The following is a 12,898-nucleotide window of genomic DNA, read 5'->3' on the forward strand; positions in this document are numbered from 1 at the left end:
AGAATTATTTATAGTAATAATATAATAAGAAACTAAGTATGGAAAAATTCACTGCTTGCTTCTTCAATGACTTTGCGGTTTGTTGTCAACAAAGTGGAATTCCCTATCGCTCTCATTATTTGCCCTCTATTCTTCTCCTGTCATCTCTCATCCATCGGCGCGCGACCATACCGGTGCATGAGGTACGGTCAGTTGAGTAGCTAGGAGCGACACAACTTGAGGGGTTGTAACACTCCCCCCCGGTATGCCAACTCCAGGATTTGGCCTACCTATTTTCGCTCCAGATATCAAGGACCGCCAGCTTGACCGCTGGTCGCTCGTACACTCCCTTGCTAGTTTGAACAGTTGCTCTACGTACCTGACTTCCTTTTTCTACTGTACCGATTACTCGGCCCTTAGGCCAGCAGTTCCGTGGTAACTCCGGGTCCACAATCACGACGATATCCCCCACGGCTATGGGCTTTACCTTCTTAAACCACTTGGTTCGCTTAGTGATTTCGGGTAAATAATTCCGAAGCCAACGTCTCCAAAAAAGATTCGCCATCATTTGGGACACCTGCCATCCCCGTCGCACAGCTTGAACGCTGTCATCGAATAGTGTCAGGGGTTTGGAGCCATCCGATGACCCCAATAAAAAATGGTTGGGAGTCAGAGCCGGTTCCGACTCATTGTCCACGGGAACATCAGTAAGTGGGCGACTGTTGAGAACAGATTCGATCTGTGTCAACGCACTGCGTAGTTCCTCATCCGTTGATCGCCTACACTTCAGCACTTCCGTCAAGTTCCGCTTTACCGATTGAATCAACCTCTCCCAGCTACCGCCCATGTGTGGGCTGGATGGTGGGTTGAACGGCCAAGACGTAGCTGGTGTTGTGAACTCCTTCGACATTTCGTGCTTATCAATCGCCTTCAGAGCGTCACGAAGCTCTTTGGACGCGCCGACGAAATTCGTCCCTCTATCGGAGTAAAAGCACACTGGTGTGCCTCGACGAGCGATGAAATTGTTCAACGCCATCATGCATGAGCTGGTGCTAAGGGAGTTAGCAACCTCAATATGAAGAGCCCGGACAGTTAGACACGTCAATAAGACCCCCCAACGCTTCTCGACCCTTCGCCCCACTAAGATTTCAATAGGCCCAAAGAAATCTACGCCTACATGGGAAAATGGCCTGGTGAAGGCAGCCATTCTCGCCGAAGGAAGTTCTGCCATCTCTGGTGGTGCAGGTTTCGCATCCCGGTTCCGACACCATTGACAACCACATCGCATCTTGCGAAGTGTTTGACGAAGTCGTGGAATACAGTACCGTCTACGCACCTCGTTGGCCACAGTAGCATAATTGCGATGATGGTACCTCTCATGGAAATCCACTAGGAGAATTTTGGTGACCGGATGGTTGTCCGGAAGTATTATCGGGAATTTTTCGTCCGGAAACAGGAAAGAGCACTTCGCAGCTCGGCTGTTCATTCGCAAAACTCCGTCTTCGTCCACGAATGGGCTCATCTTGTAGATCTGGCTGCGACTGTATTGTTGCCATTGCTTCCGCACGTTCTCTCCATTTTTCGACCCCTCCTTCAGCACCAATATCTCTTCGTGATACACCTCTTGTTGCGCCTGCCGAAAATGGTACAGCTGAGCCTGTCGCAATTCTTCACTAGACAATGGTCCTTGATGTGAAACTAATCCCTGTCGTTTCGCTTGTAGATTGTAAACGAATCGCTGTACATATGCCGTAACTTTTAGCAGACGATTCCAGCTAGAGTAGTCACTAGCCACAACCACTGGATCCCGAACTTTCCTGTGCACCAGAACACTGGTACGAAGCTCTTCGGTCGTAGTTTCTTGGTTGTACGGGATAACTGGCCAATCTCGCTCCGCTTTCTGCAAAAATGCCGGCCCTAGAAACCAACGATCGTCGGACTTCATCTGCTCCTGCCCGGTCCATTTCGTGCCATCATCTGCTACGTCCCACTCCGATTTGATCCAGTTCCATTCGTTAACTTCCGTAGTGTCTAGAATTTCACTCGTTCTCGCCGCAACATACTGGCTGTAACGACGGTGATCGGAACGTAACCAGCACAGTACGTTACGTGAGTAACACCAGAAGAAGCGCTGCGACACTGAAAGAGACAATGACTTCATAGTACTGTTGGATAATCTCGCTCCGATGACAGCAGCCTGGAGTTCCGAACGCGGCGTTGACAGGTACTTCAATGGTGCAACCCGTGTTTTCGCCCCGACTAAAGCGCATTCGATGATTCCATTTTCTTCGAACCGTAGATACACGACTGCAGCCATCCCTTTATCTCCAGCGTCCACGAATGTGTGCATTTGAATCTGGGCTCCAGTTGTTGTGATCTGGCGGTAGCATCGAGGTATTTGGAGTTCCTCCAGCTTCGGTAGCAATTTTGTCCACGTCTGCCAATCGTCGAGCTGCTTGCCTTCTATCTGGTCGTCCCATTTCAGTCCCTTACGCCATACTTCTTGGAGTGTAACCTTGAGGATCATTAGGAATTGCGAAATGAGTCCCAACGGATCAAAGATACTCATCAGGATCCGAAGAAGTTCACGTTTGGTAGGCGCTCTGCTTCCGTCAAACAATACTGCGTCAAACCTGGTCCAGCAGATCTTAAAGGTGAAGCAGTCGGTTGAGGTGTTCCACCACATTCCCAAGACTTTCTCCGTCGCAATGTCGGCTGCAATGTTTAGGGACTTCTCACTCGTCGGGCTTTCGTTCAGCGCATTCAAAACTTTGGCGGAATTAGATACCCAGTTCCTTATATCAAAGCCGCCTTGAGCATGAACGTGTTTCACCGACTTTGCCAGGTCGATGGCTTCATCTTCCGTTTCGGTGCTGGCAAGCATGTCGTCCACATAGTGCTTTTTTTCAATGACTTCAACTGCTACGGGGAACTCGGCACGGAACCTCTGAGCATTCTGGTTTTTAACGAATTGCGCTGTAGTTGGCGATGACCGGGCCCCAAAGATCATTACGGGGACAACGTACGTGCTGGGTTCTTCCTGATTCACGTTGTCGTTCCATAGAAACAGCTGGTAGAACTGGTCCTCTCGACGTATTCCGATCTGGAGAAACATTTCGCGAATGTCTCCACAAATGCCTATGCGGTTTTCCCGAAATTGGTTCAGGACGGCCACCAACGAGCTTAACAAGTCTGGACCAGTAAGCAGCATAGAGTTGAGACTTACTCCATGTGCGGTTGCTGCTGCATCCCATACAATACGGTTCTTTCCTGGCTTGTTGGGATTTATAACCGGAAACGTGGGAAGGTACCAAGAGTGACCTTTGTTTTGCTCTATCTCCTTCTGGGTTACCTTCCTAATATACCCTTTCGTTTCGTATTCTGCTAGTTTCCCATTGTAGGCAAGCTTCAGATCGGCATTTTTGGCTAGACGCCTTTCTAGACACTTGAGCCGCTGTAAGGCCATTGGCCGGCTGTCTGGAAGGCGAATATTATCGAAACGCCAGAGCAGTCTGGTTTGGTATCTATTACCGGTGACCTGCGTGAGCGAGCTGAGCAACATCAAGGCCCTCTCGTCGTCTTTAGATACTGAGGCCGCAACTGGCATCATGATTCCCAGGCTATCCAGGCTGAAGTACTGCTTCACTGCCAGGTGCAGTTGCTCATCGTTCTGTAGGTTGCACGCACAAATGTGATAGATATGGCTCCCGCCGTTGCTCGATTCTTGCTTCGACCAACCTCCGAAGATCGTCCACCCCAGATGGGTCTTCACGGCGATGGGCTCGCCTTCCTTTCCCTCTCGGCACCGTCTTACCAACGAAACATTGGCATGCTTGACTCCTATTAGGATCCTTGGTTGGACACGATTATACGACTCCACTGGGATACTGCGCAGATGCTCATACTTCTCCTGAAGTACCTCGACGTTCAAGCTTTGATATGGTAGCTCAAGCGCTTCAACCGTCCGCACTCCGCTTAGCTCAAACTTTCTTCCCGCCGATCCGGAAATTCCGATGTCCACACATCTTGACTTCTCCTCGAAGCGGTGAGTTCCTCCAGTCCACTTCAAACACAACGGCTTCGCACCACCGATCAAATCCAAATCCTTGGCGATCTGCTCATCCAACAACGTCAGCTCGGATCCATCATCAAGAAAAGCGTAGCACTCCACTTGTTTCGTCGGCCCAAACAACGTTACAGGGATGTACCGGAACAGTTCTAGGCCAGTTTCGACGCGGTGTGTGTTGATACTGCGTTCTTCATTCGCCTTGGCCGGGTTAGGGCTACCCGGGCTGCCTGTGACTTCACCTGGTGCAACGAGGCTCTTGTGCAAAAGCGAATTATGCTTGAATGTACAGTGTACACCCGTTGACTCCACACGGCTTGCTGTTGCAGTTACCTCCATGCTGTCGTAGGCAACGACGGCATATTCTGAGCTCGCGAACGGCTGCCCATTTTGCTTCATATGAGAGATCGAGGAAACGCTTACACTTCGCTGCAGTTCGACAGCTGCCCTTGCAAGTAGGGCATATGGTCGGTCCTTCCATCGAGGTTTTGCCGCTAGAAACGACGTTCGGCCGATTGCCAGTAACCTTCTGGCCACCCGCTACCGATGGAGAAGATTCAACGTGAGTGTTGACGAAAACCTTTCCTTGGCGCTTATTGCGTGGCTCCTGCTCGTAGCTGTGGGACTTTCGAGGGTTTGCTACGATGCTTGCATCTTCCGCAATCGAGAAAATCCAATCGGAGAAGGTTGATAGGGTCACCTTCGCTAGTGTTTTGCTGTGCCTCGCCCAATCCAGTTTAATAGCGGAGGGAAGCTTGCAAACGAGTTCTTGCATCAGAGTCGCATCACGCATATACTCCTTCCGCCCACAAGCATCGATAGTCGAACACAAGTTCTGTACGGCAAGTGCATAGTCTACTAGCTTTTCGATCGAATCAGTTCTAATCGGTGGCGTAGCTAGCACCTTCTCGCGCAACGTACTGATGATCATATGCGGTTGACCAAACCTAAGTTTCAGGACGCTAATCGCTTTCGATACCATCGACGGATGCATCAGAAAGCTCCGCACAGAGGCAAACGCTTCGTCTTTTAAACAGTTTCGAAGGCGGATCATATTCTCCTCGTCCTTGTAGCCACACATTCTCGTCGTACTTTCGAATGTCGATATGAACATCGGCCATTCCTCTGGGCTGCCGCCAAACTTCGGGAGATCACATGGCACAACCTGACGTGCCGCAATCTGGTCGCGGGAAAGCGTGGCACTTGACCGGGAATGCTTCACCCGATTTGACGTTCTGGAAGTCCTTACTTGTACCGGAGTTGAACGTTCCCTAGGAGAAAATCTTTCCTCATGGTGTTCATCACCTCGCTCGTTGTATGACTCGTCTGCTGAGCTAGAACCGTCTTCGCTATCGACGCTTTCCGGTTCCGTTTCGCCCGACGAGTTGTCACCTTCTTCGTCGGCCGCATACTCCGAGCTTGATTCGGTATCTCCGGCGTCGTCATCCTCGTCGTCGTCCATGTTGTCCTCCGTATCATCGTCGCTATCGTGCTCATCGTCATCCGCCGCTACTGATTCATTTTCGGCTTGACGCTGCTTCTGGAGCCAACCTTTCACCTTCGTTAAAGGATCTGTTGTTCGGGCCCCTGGTACTGGACAGCTTTGTACCTCAGCAATTTCCTCCATCAGCTCGAACTTTTTCTTCATGAACTCCCGTCGTCGCTTCATCTCCTCAAGCATCAACGTTTCTTCGGCCAACACTTTCTGCATCTGCAGCTTCAGCGATAGTGCCGATTTGCACGATGAATTGGACACTATAGACTTCGCTTTCGTCGAGACGTTTGCCAACTTGTCGATTTCAGCGACCAACATAGCATCCACGTTCGCTGATATTGCGGGGCAGAAGCTTTTGGTTTCTGTCGGCGATCCTTAGAGGTTGAATCCTTCACCGATTTATTTGGTTTACCAGAATCCATCCTCTTAGAACTTCTCCTAATCGGCTTCGTCGGCTGCTCTGCATTGGTGGTCTTCTTCTTGGACGTCTTCTGCTTATCCTGGTGTACTTTCGCGGTTTCGCATTTCAAGCAACTCCAGTCGCAATCCGCAACGTCCTGGGAAACTCCTGCACAGCTGACATGGTACCGACAGCCACAAGTTTTACACCGAACTAACTCACCATCTTCTACACCCGCGCACATAACACAGTGTTTTTTGGAAGCTCGAATCCGGGAAGATACTGGTGATTTATTGTCACCCGCGCGCGATCGGGAACCGACAGACGTGTTTTTCTTAGCTTTAGGGTCGCGTAGGGGGTCGATGGGGGGGTCTTTATTTGATTTTTGCTTTCGAGAGGGACGTGTCTTTTCGGGCTTCTTCTTACCTTCAGTACCTCTGCTGGTCGTAGGGGTATTTTGCTTGACCGGATTGGACATCTTCCACCTCCTCCGGTAAACGATATTAAAAGTTGTTGGGTTTCGGTGGCGAAGAAAGGGAGGTTTCCGAGATTTGCAATATCCGTATTTTAGTAGATATTTTAATATCCTGCATGTAGGTTTAAGGTAATTCAACATTGTGTTTAAAGTACTTTTTTTTCGTTACTTACGTTTAGTCAATCTTCGTCCTTTTGTCCTTCTCAAGTCGAACGTCCCTGACTAGCGATGTGAGGTCTGTTTACATGTATGTTAAGTAAGTATTTATTTCTATTTTCCACATTTTAATCTATTTACCTTCAGGCTAACGTGTATGTTTAGGTTAGCTTTAGTTTAAGTATTTGTCCAAAGTCGTTGTCGCATGAAACTATAGAAATTCATTTAGTATTAAGCATTTCTAGTTTTAAGATCAATTTCACTACCTTACTTTAGTCGTTATATTAGATTTAAGAATTATTTATAGTAATAATATAATAAGAAACTAAGTATGGAAAAATTCACTGCTTGCTTCTTCAATGACTTTGCGGTTTGTTGTCAACAAAGTGGAATTCCCTATCGCTCTCATTATTTGCCCTCTATTCTTCTCCTGTCATCTCTCATCCATCGGCGCGCGACCATACCGGTGCATGAGGTACGGTCAGTTGAGTAGCTAGGAGCGACACAACTTGAGGGGTTGTAACACTTGGAACTGAACTCGATTTCACTAATGCACATGGTTTGTTCCTTTTCACAATCCAAATCTCCGTCGAATGTAATTAGATGAACCTCTACACGTCTCTGTTGTGTGCAATGTGCATGAAGGTGTCAGATTGTCGAGAATTCCATAAAAAAAAGTTCTTCCGAGAATTATGTGAGAAATCCTTCTGATTCTCCAGGAGTTTATACGGGCATTTCTCTAGAAGTTCCTCTGAGAATTCCTTAGAAAGTTTTTTTCCGTAAATTTCTCCAGGAGTGCTCCGAGCATTTGTCAAGAAATTTACCCAGGAGTTGCCTCAGGAATGCTTGTGGGAAATATTGTTTGAGTTCCTCTGAGAAAACTCTGGCCTTTGAGAGTTCCTCCAAGCATTCCGATAATCCATAACAATGATAACAAATCACACTTAACCCTTATGTGGCTGGCAGGGTACCCGGGTACCCAGCACCCAATTAAAATACACGGTGTAGAAAAAAGCAAAAAGTTTGCCGGCCACATAACGGTTAAAACAGAATGCGAAGATCGGCTGCCCAAATCTCGGTTAAAGTTCATTTGCTGAACCTCGGCTAAACACGTGATGTTTAAAGTTTGATGCCAGTGACACCCATAGGTGTTTCTATGAATAAAATTGTTTTTTGCCGACATTTCAGTTAAATTTAGGCTGTCGAGCATTCGGCTGTGCAGATCTTGGCAAAAGAATGAAAATTAGCCGAGCTCAAAACTAAGTGTGTAGGACTTTTCTTGAGAATTCTGCCAAAATCCCCCTTGTAATTTAAAGGGTATTCTGACTAAGATAATTTTGAAAAATTATTCACAACTTTCTCCAACAATTCCTCCTGGAGTACCATTGGGAATTCCCCAACTGGAAATTCTCTCTGAAGTCCTTCCCAATATTTATCTCCAGGAATTTACTCGGTATTGGTTTCGGAATTTAGAATAGGTACCGGCGTATATTTCTTCTGATAAAATGTATTTCTGACACGCAGGTGAAAAATAAAGCCTGCAAAAAATCTTAACTGCTACAGCAAATGAAATGTAATATGTTATTAATTAGTATTGATAATAGTTTAAATTTATTTCACCAAATTAGGATGATAGTGTGTTATAATACACAGAACACCTAGATTAAGTTGAAGAATGTAAAAATTGATGTAGATACTAATAAAGATTATTAAAAAAAAAAAAAAAAAAAGTAATCATTCACAGAAACTTCTCGTCGTACTTTGCCTCAAACCCCTCTAAAAATTGCAGCAATATTGCAGGCGATTTCACAATAAGCTTCCATTAATATTTTCAGTACTTTCGTGTAAAAGTTACGAATAAATTTATGGATTTTGTGAAAAAAAAAACGTTCCGAAGAAAATTTGAAACCTTGTAACACAGTTCACTGTTGAATGCATTCTCATCTTGAAAAAAATGAAAATAATATAAACAATCACAATACTCACATTCCCAGCGGCTGCTGGTTCATGTTGTTGTACATCAGCATCTCGTCGGCGGATTCCCCTCCGGAACTGCTGGCCGTCGCTTCCGAATCGATCGTCGTTTGCACCTGTTTCAGTTCCGAGTGCAGCAAGCCGGCCGTCTGCTCCAGCTGATCGATCGTCAGATCCTCGTACTTGGGAATGGTCGTCGAGAGGGTCGTGTAGGAGGTGGTGGACGCGGCCATCGCATCCGGTGGACAGCTGGCGGTTCCTTGGAAGTACCGATTGCCGTAGATCCGCTTGGTTTGGGTCGAGCACTGGGTGGTGGCTATGCCTTCCAGCCGCTTGACGAACGTTTTCATCGCATTGGCCGAAATGGGTTTCGCTTTCTCGGCGAACGACGGCGGCGGAGGTTGATAGGGGATCAGGTCGGGAATGAGAGGAGTGGGGGAGGTGGATGAAGATCCCACCGCCGTGTTGATGCCTTTGGTATGTTCCTTGTCTTTCTTCTTCCAGTACCGTTGGGAGTACTCAAAGAGGCCGGCTATTTCTTCGCTTACGTGCTGGCCCATGTATCGCGCTTGTAGTTTGTTGAGACGTCGGATTAGGAAGTCGTACTTGCGCTGCATTTGGGCCTGTCGCTTCACGATATCGGCATGCATCTCCAGCCGTTCGCGATCTTTGTTGGGCGTCGCTGCCTGGGCGACTTCCTCGTAGATGTTTCCGACGTCTACATCATTGAAGAGCGATAAACCTCCGGCTAACTCGGCACACAAACCGTCTCCAGTCGGATTGCCCTCCAGACTTTTGAAAACCTGTAGGAGCTCCATGTCCGACGTGGATGCCAACTCGCCCAGCATTTGCTCCATGTCTGGGTTGTCTTTCAGATAATCCTTTTGCAAACCCATCGCAGTACTGGAACTGGACACGAGTGACGACTGGGAATCTAGCTGCTGTAGGTCTGATTGGGGGTCTGCGGACCCCACCTGTTCACTGGCCATCTGCTCAATCACAGCCTGAGTTATAAATGCATCATCGGGTTCAGCGCTTCCACTAGCTCCGTCAGCAGCTGCCACCGCCGTACCCTCTTCGCTCACATCTCTATGGAGCTGCTCTAGGGCAAGCTCGATGAGATCCTTCCCAGCTTCTGGATCAATCTTCAAAAGCTGTCCACCGCTACTATTATTGTTCTGTATGTCGTCCACCGTTCCGTGATCTAATCCGGAAGAAGACGTTGTGGTGTCTCTCAACGATACGTCCGTTTCACTAGGATTTGTCGATGATGCCGTGCCGGCCCCGGAATCCGTACTGGCACTGCTGGGAACTTCCTGTTGACCGCTGCTTATGGTATCCAATTCCGTTGCCGACGACGAGAGTTTACTTTGACTCAACGGCTCGGTAAGAGCTGGAGCCATCTCCTCATTGGGACTTTGGATTAACGCTGTCGTCGATGCGCCAGCCAGTCCCATTCACGCATACGGATACACCCCCGAAACAAACAAGAGCAAAATGCAGCAACTCACATAACACACACCAACTACAGCCGGCGTAATCCTCTTCGTTTTCGTTTTCTTGCGCCTCACCCGTCCGTCCAAAAACAACAATGTGCGACGACGACAATCTACCACACTTGGATGGGCGAGTTTTATATTTCACTTTTACTTTGCCTCTTCTCAACTGACCGGCTCGAAGCCAAAACGATCATACACTTGCGGCTACTCTTCCTGCTGTTATTATTCTTCTTCTCATCGGACCGCACTCAAATCACTACGAACACACATCCAATCATCAAAAGGGGGAGAACTGGGACGCCGGTTTGCACCAAACCAGAAAAAAGCCGGCTCAGCACGTTCGTGAGCTCTTCTCGCGCGCGCACTTGTGCAATATAATTTCACTTGACGTTGTCGCCTCTCGGATTTAATCTGGTTTAGACGGCGACGATTCACTTCACTTGAGGCTACCAGCGGAGGGCCACAGACTCACTGCTATTGCTACCGATGAACTGGAGGGTATCGGGTTGATACAACACTACTATGTTCGGGGGTTGATCCCATGTGATGGATTATGTTCCGATGGCGAACGATCTGGTGGCCTGGAAATATACAGGAGAAAGAGAATTTGGAGATTAATTTGATTTCGAGGGTGTACGATCTCTCTAGGAGGGTATGAATAGATAATTATACATGCGCACTAAAACGTAGAAACTGGTTCGCAGGTAAAACCATTATGAGATGCGAGCTTCAGAGTTGGGATTTAAGGTTTTCTACCTGCTTGGAATAGATGCTGTAATCGAAATGTTTAGCAATTTAGGCCATGGTTAACTTGTCAGCTTATGAACGACGATACATAAACCAAATGTAAGCTTCAGATTTAGACATACTTTTTTGCTGGATTTCTTGCTGCACTCTGAATAAACGAAACGTTTACACTAGGCTAGAAGAAACAGCAGTGTAGGCACGCAGTTTGTCAGACGTACGTTGATAATGACTCTCGGTTGTTGCCTCCACCTCAGTTTTGTGGTGAGCTAGTTCCAGTCTCCTGGAGCTCATCCACTCCTCCAAAACTGCGATCGAGTCAATTCCTCCTCTTACGGTGGAGAGCAATCTTGGCAGTCTTTGTAACCAACAAGATAGCGTTCGCCGTCAATATACCCTTCCGTAAGTCATTCAAGAGACCATCTACACCTTCGATACTCCTCAACAGTTTATTGAGGCTGATCCTCTCGAGCACCTTCCCCGCCGTGTCAATTGGTCTATATGCCGACGAATCTTCTAGTGGGGTCCCGCCTTTGGCAATAGGGCCAGGCTCTGCTACTTCCAATTCTCTGGGAAGGCTCCCTCGTCCAGGCATTTCTGCATAGCAGATCTGATCATCCCAGGTGGTTCTGCAATAGTTACTTTTAAGGCCAGGTTCGGAACTCCGTCCGCACCTGGGACCATACCTAGACTTAGGTCTTTGCTATCCTCGCAAGTTCCGCATCGACGACTCTCCCCTCGATATCATCCCCAGTCTCCAGCTATCAAACGAGTACCTCGATGATCCTTTCCAGCATCCCTGAAGACTACTCAGTAAGTCATTACGCCACCTTGAACATCACGATCCTGTAGGCATTACCCCTAACCTTACCTTACCGGTCAGACTAAGGCCTGAGTGCCCATTCTACTCGGTTCATGGCTGTGTCTCCAGTTCCGCAATCTGCGAAGGGTCGTCCACTTGATCAAACCATCTAGCTTGCTGCGCACCACGTCTTTTTGTACCGGACGGATGACTCTTGAGAACTGTTTTAGTCTGGTTGCTATCCGACATCCTGATGACGTGACCCGCCTACCGTAGCCTCCCGATTTTCGCGGTGTGGACGATGGTTTGTTTTCTTAGCAGATGATGCAGTTCGTGGTTCATTCACCTTCTCCAGGTCCGTATTCCATCTGCATTCTGCCGTAGGTGGTACGCAACACCTTCCATTCGAAAACTCCAAGGGGCGTTGATCCTCTGCACGTAGAGTCCGTGTTTCGTGCCCATAGAGGACTACTGGTCTAATCAGCGTTTTGTAGATAGTTAACTTCGTGTTGCGGCGAACTCGGTTCGATCGTAGAGTTCTGTGGAGTTCATAGTAAGTTTGATTTCCTGTCACAATGCCTTTCTGAATTTCTCTGCTGGTGTCATTATTGCGCCGGTCACCAGTGAGTCCAAGTATACAAATTACGTAAATCCAAGTACGCTTCGATTTCATCATCATAGAAAGAAATTCGGGGTGGCAAGCGGGGTGATTCCTCCCTGGAGCCTTTTGCCATCATGTACTTTGTCTTCGACGTATTAATGACTAATCCGATTCGCCTGGCTTTACTCTTTAGTCGGATGTACGTTTCCGCCATCGTCTCAAACTTACGAGCAATAATATCAATATCATCAACGAAACCAAGCAGCTGAACGGACTTCGTGAAAATCGTTGCAATCGTGTTTATCCCCGCTCTCCTTATAACATCATCTAAAGCAATGTTAAAAAGCAAGCACGAAAGACCATCACCTCGCCGAAACCTTCTGCGAGATTCGAAGGGCTTCGAGTGTCCCTGATACTCGCACTACGCACATGATTCGATCCATTGTCCCCTTGATCAATCGTATCAGTTTATCCGGGAATCCGTATCCGTGCATAATCTGCCATAGCTGATCGCAGATATCCCGGAACAAATCAAATACTTGGGAGGATTCGTTCAGCCTTGTGTATTGTGGCTTTCACCTACACCTCGCCTGCACAGCGTCCGCCACATGTAGCTAATGCTACTTGTGTCCCTGCCGGGCCCTTCCGTAACCGAACGGTTGCGGGGCCTCCTGCACCTCGCACTGTTGCCGCAGAACCGTGGCGAT

The 12,898-nt window shown here is 47.9% G+C and overlaps 2 protein-coding genes across 2 annotated transcripts; both read right to left on the bottom strand.

The window, feature by feature from the left end:
* Window positions 1-269: 269 nt before the first annotated feature.
* LOC134284714 (uncharacterized) lies at window positions 270-5,858 on the bottom strand (the record flags this gene model as incomplete). The annotated part of the gene is made up of 3 exons (XM_062843876.1): window positions 4,469-5,858; window positions 1,305-4,287; window positions 270-1,031 (listed from the first exon to the last, which is right to left on the bottom strand). Coding segments are annotated over exons 1-3 (5,135 nt in total), but the record flags the coding sequence as incomplete, so codon positions are not given.
* A 2,707-nt stretch (window positions 5,859-8,565) lies between these two features.
* LOC134284715 (uncharacterized) lies at window positions 8,566-10,727 on the bottom strand (the record flags this gene model as incomplete). The annotated part of the gene is given in 1 exon segment (XM_062843877.1): window positions 8,566-10,727. A coding segment is annotated over 1 exon segment (1,437 nt), but the record flags the coding sequence as incomplete, so codon positions are not given.
* Between the last annotated feature and the right edge of the window lie 2,171 nt (window positions 10,728-12,898).

This window comes from Aedes albopictus, unplaced genomic scaffold, assembly GCF_035046485.1.
Source record: "Aedes albopictus strain Foshan unplaced genomic scaffold, AalbF5 HiC_scaffold_603, whole genome shotgun sequence".
NCBI classification, from domain to species: domain Eukaryota; kingdom Metazoa; phylum Arthropoda; class Insecta; order Diptera; family Culicidae; genus Aedes; species Aedes albopictus.